Raw genomic sequence first — 4,636 nt, forward strand, 5'->3', positions numbered from 1 at the left:
TGCAAAGGATGTAAATTCATCTAATATACCACATACATACTTAATTTAGAGAGAGAGAGAGAGAGAGAGAGCGCTCTCTTTTCACGTTGATCAAGCCGGACACAGAGATCTGCGCGAGTTTTGAACTCAAGACGTACTGGTCAGAGAGAAACGAGGGGTTGAGAGAGAGAGAGAGAGAGAGAGAGAGGAGGTTTCGGTTATTAGAAAGTAGATGGAATTGAGGCCTAGATTAAGGGCGCCAACTCGTTTCCGTTTGCTGCAATCACTCTCACAGCTCGACCCGATTCCACTACTAACTTGGCATGGATTATGCATCAATGTATCCCTTATTTCTAAGCCCTCCTCATTACGGCCGAGCTTGGTCTAATCTCAAGTGTGATCTTACTCAGCTTCATCAAGCATTAACCATAGCTACCATCAGTCGTAGATGACAATTATCTCTCACTAATCCCATCATTAGCCCAATCTGATAGTGGGTCTTCTCATGGAGGCCCTAATGATTAGCTTAATGTGGATGGTAGTTACGCTCATCACATTTAGCTGTGCCTTGATTAGTAATGTGCAAGCAAGCTCTCTTCTCAACTTCAATGCGAATGGCACTGATATGACCCTTGACATCCCCACCGCTGTCATCATATTTGGAGACTCCACCGTCGATGCGGGCAACAATAACTTCATGGCGACTGTGATTAAGGCAGATTTTGCACCATATGGACTTAATTTTGACACCCACAAGCCCACTGGCAGATTTAGCGATGGCCGCATCGTCCCTGACTTCATGGGTAATTTATCTGCAATTATCCATGTTTGGATTACATCTACATTCATAAGTACATATAGAAGAATTATAGAATAAACATTTGAAGTGGGTCATGTGCAGCATCCAGAGTAGGCCTACCATTCCCATTGCCGTATTTGCATCCAGATGCGAAAGGAGACAAAATCGTGAAGGGAATCAACTTCGCATCGTCAGCGTCAGGCTTCTATGACAGCACTGCCAATCACTTTGTAAGGCCAAATGTCAACAAGAATGTGATTTTGTGTATGACATTAAGATGCTGATATTGAACTAATGTGAGTCTGGTGTTTGTGGTTATATGAGTGCAGAATGTGGCGCCCTTATCAAGGCAGTTGCAATGGTTTCGACAGTACAAGGTGCAGCTAAGGGGCTCAGTTGGGGAAGCAAAAGTGGCCCATATCCTCAACAAAGCTCTTTACGTCGTAAGCTCTGGCTCTAACGACTTCGTAAACAACTACTACATCAATCCCTCCCTTCAAAGACGCTACAATCAGACTCAATACATGAACTTTATCTCTGGCCTCATTGTGTCCTTCCTTCAGGTACGCACACACACACACATACTGTGGATCAATGCAAGGTTAAGAAGTCTGATTATATGCACAACATGTCATGTACAAAGTTGAGTGAGTGCCAAATCTGATGAATGCTGTCGTAGGACCTTTATGCTGAAGGAGCGAGAAAGATCGCAGTAGTGTCATATCCACCGCTGGGCTGCCTGCCGTCTCAGATTACGCTTCACAGAAAGGCCAGAAAGGCAAATGGCTGTGTCGCCTTCATGAATAGGGCTGCGGTTCAAATGAATGAAAGGCTTCAGCTGGTGCTGGGCACCTTGAAAATCACCCTTCCTGGAATTCAGTTTGCCTATTTGGACAGCTACAGCTTGCTTCTTGATGCTGCTCAAAATCCATCCAAATATGGTGAGTGAGAAGGACTAAGTCAGTGTGATATGCATGTATACACATGTGTATGCATGTATGTATCCTCATACCTTTTACTCAGTATAGGTATAGATGTGTGTGTGCATGTATGCATCCTCAATCTTGTACTTACAGAACTCACTATAGGAATGCATGTAGGTGTGTATGTGTGTGTGCATGTATGTGAGCACATGTCTTTAGTACAAAGTGTGCACAACTTCAGCCAGCTCTAGCAAAGTTCACTGAGTCTAATTGGGCTTTGTGGATTGTAAAAAGGAAGTCACTGCAATCTTCTGATTACCTGATGGTGGTGGTGTGATGCAGGCTTCGATGCGACATGGAAGGGGTGCTGTGGGAGCGGAACGCTGGAGGTCGCAATTGGATGCAACGTAATGACACCACTGACATGCAGAAATGCATCTACCCACATCTTTTGGGACAGCTTCCACCCTTCTCAAGCCATGAACAAGATCCTGGCAGACTCCATCTTTGAGCAGGGCATTTCCCAACTCTTCAAGCACCACTAGCCAAATGCTTCTTTACACTTAACACCACCAACATGAGCTTTCGAGCACACATCCGCGTGAATTAAGCTAAATACCCGCACAAATTAGCTGCGATTTTTAGCAAAATGCCGAGCTTTTCCACATCCACAACTAGTAAAGGGCTGCATCGAGAGCTCATCAATATTCTTTCAGCTGCCACATGAATGTACAAGGGAGTGCATTCCTCATGCTAAATTAGCTGTTTACAGGACTCTCTCTCTCTCTCCCCTTTTTTCAACCTTGACTTCTTCAGATAAAAGGGAGCATCATCAACGAACTTTTTGCAAAGAGCCATGTGCTTTTCTGTGTATAATGAGATTTGGTTGTCAAGTCTAGCATGGTACGATGATGTGCAGGGAAGGCCTGCTGAAATATTTTTGTGCCTTTGCTCAGGCTCGTTAGTAGGCTATATGGGCCCTAAAATCAGGGCTCACTCAGAGTAAGTTCGCTTTAACCTTCAAATAACAAATGGCCGCCTCAATTTTAGCAAGAAGAATTTGAGGCGCATTATGAAGATGTGGGAGGATGTACTCGGTCTGCTCTCATCGAAGCCGAATCTCACCAGATCCCCTTTCCTCACCCCTCCTGGCAAAAAGATAACTAATCATCAACCACATGCTCCGTCGCCTGTTCACGCCTTGCCCCATCACGCCTCTTGTCTGGTCATATATAGCCTTCGTCACCTCCTGCTCGCAATCCTTGCCTCCTGCTTTGACGCAAACAATGTGGCTTGCGCCTTCCCTCGTTGGCTCCCGTGCAGACTAGTGCGGCATAAAGGAAGTCTATTATCCCTCCCCGTCGCGCTCACGCGGCAACGTCGCTTTTGCCATCGCGCTGACACATTACATCTGGAAAATCGCGGCACAATCCAACAAAAATAGGGCGCGTCCGCACGCTGGGGTAGAACCCCCCCCCGCCGGCTCAACTCCTGTTGTCCAACCCCCGTCACCCCCACTGCCTGAGCGTTCGCACGCTCGTTAGCAAACCGCCACGTGGACGCTGTTGACGCTCGGCGGACCTGCTCCAGCCAGTGGCGCTCCACAGCGGAAAAATAAAGTTTGATTTTGAACTGCCCCACCATCCCGCGTTCATAAAATTAGATGGCCAGAAGTTCGCAGCCGCCCCTCAAACCTGCAATTCATCTCTCTCGCTCTCTCACACAAACACACAGCAGCCCCAAACGTCAACTATTCACCCTCTCTCTCTCTCTCTCTCTCTCTCTCTCTCTCTCTCTCTTTCGTTTACAGGCCATGGCCACTCATGATGAAATAGTGGTAGCTCTTGCAGCCATGTTGGCAAGCATTCAACACTGCTGTATTCAATTGCAGGCTCATCTTCAAAGCTTGCAACAATCCACTCAACTATTGCATTCACTACTGTTAGATTTGGGTGAAGGGGACGACGAAGACATGCATGTTGGAGTCATCACAACTTTTCCTTGGAGCGGCCGGCAACCTATTCTTGCAAGCAACCCGTCTTCCATGGGGTGATATTTCACTTCGCATGTGGTATGTGAAACCGCGGTCTTTGCACTGGTTTTCTAATTACAATCGGTGGTGTCTGTTCGACAACGAGCGTTTTCAATCATATTTTCGATTGCCGTAAACTCTCTTTAACCAGCTAGCTGAGCTTTTGCACGATGACCTAGCGCAAGGAGAAATCCCGCCGTCGCTACTCATGGTTCAAGGTCGGTACTTCTCGATCGAGAGGAAGGTTGCGATAGCACTCATGTGGCTAGCTACAAGGGCCTCGTTGCGTATTGTTTCAGAGCAATTTGGATGCGGTGTGTCAACAGTTTCAGAAATTGTGGATGCATTCGTGGATTCATTATGTTGACGACTGCATGAGATCGTGCGGTGGCCATCCACTCCACTTGATATGCAAGCAGTGAAGGTTGGGATGGAGGCCACAACGGGGATGCCAAATTGTTGCGGTGTGATCGACTCTACACACATTCAACTAGAGGCTCCGCCACACGAGTTGTCAACCAATTGGTATGACAGGAAAGGTAACTATTCAATGACATTACAAGACATTGTAGATTCTAATATGCGCTTTCGAGATATTTTTGTTGGTTTTTCGGGGCCAGCTAATGATAAGCCAGTCATGCAAAACTCTGGCTTCTTCCTTTTAGCACAAGGAGGTGCCATCCTCACTTTTCCTCCATTCATAGGATTGGGATACAACATTAGGGAGTATATTATAGGAGATGGAGGGTACTACCAACTTCCTTGGTTACTTATACCCTTCCAAGCCCCACTATCTCCCTCCCAAGCAAGGGACAATACTCGACACGCATCTACTCGCTCTGTGGTGGAACATGCATTTGGGCGCATGAAGACCACATGGAGAATCTTGCATGGCACAATTCG

The 4,636-nt window shown here is 46.7% G+C and overlaps 1 protein-coding gene across 1 annotated transcript; it reads left to right on the forward strand.

The window, feature by feature from the left end:
- Positions 1 to 242: 242 nt before the first annotated feature.
- On the forward strand, positions 243 to 2,920 carry LOC147447156 (GDSL esterase/lipase At5g03820-like). The gene is made up of 5 exons (XM_086524261.1): positions 243 to 782; positions 881 to 1,008; positions 1,108 to 1,341; positions 1,458 to 1,719; positions 2,044 to 2,920. The coding sequence occupies exons 1-5, from the start codon at positions 485 to 487 to the stop codon at positions 2,244 to 2,246; spliced, it is 1,125 nt and encodes a 374-aa protein (XP_086380387.1). The 5' UTR covers positions 243 to 484; the 3' UTR covers positions 2,247 to 2,920.
- Positions 2,921 to 4,636: the final 1,716 nt, after the last annotated feature.

The sequence above is a fragment of the Adiantum capillus-veneris genome, chromosome 11 (genome assembly GCF_014529385.1).
Source record: "Adiantum capillus-veneris isolate H3 chromosome 11, ASM1452938v2, whole genome shotgun sequence".
Classification (NCBI taxonomy): Eukaryota; Viridiplantae; Streptophyta; class Polypodiopsida; order Polypodiales; family Pteridaceae; genus Adiantum; species Adiantum capillus-veneris.

Excerpts from the sequence above, each read along its gene's own strand:
- LOC147447156 (XM_086524261.1), top strand. The coding sequence starts at position 485 with ATGGAGGCCCTAATGATTAGCTTAATGTGGATGGTAGTTACGCTCATC. Across the intron at positions 1,009-1,107 it reads ACAGCACTGCCAATCACTTT|AATGTGGCGCCCTTATCAAG; the intron begins GTAAGGCCAAAT and ends ATATGAGTGCAG. Across the intron at positions 1,720-2,043 it reads TCAAAATCCATCCAAATATG|GCTTCGATGCGACATGGAAG; the intron begins GTGAGTGAGAAG and ends GGTGTGATGCAG.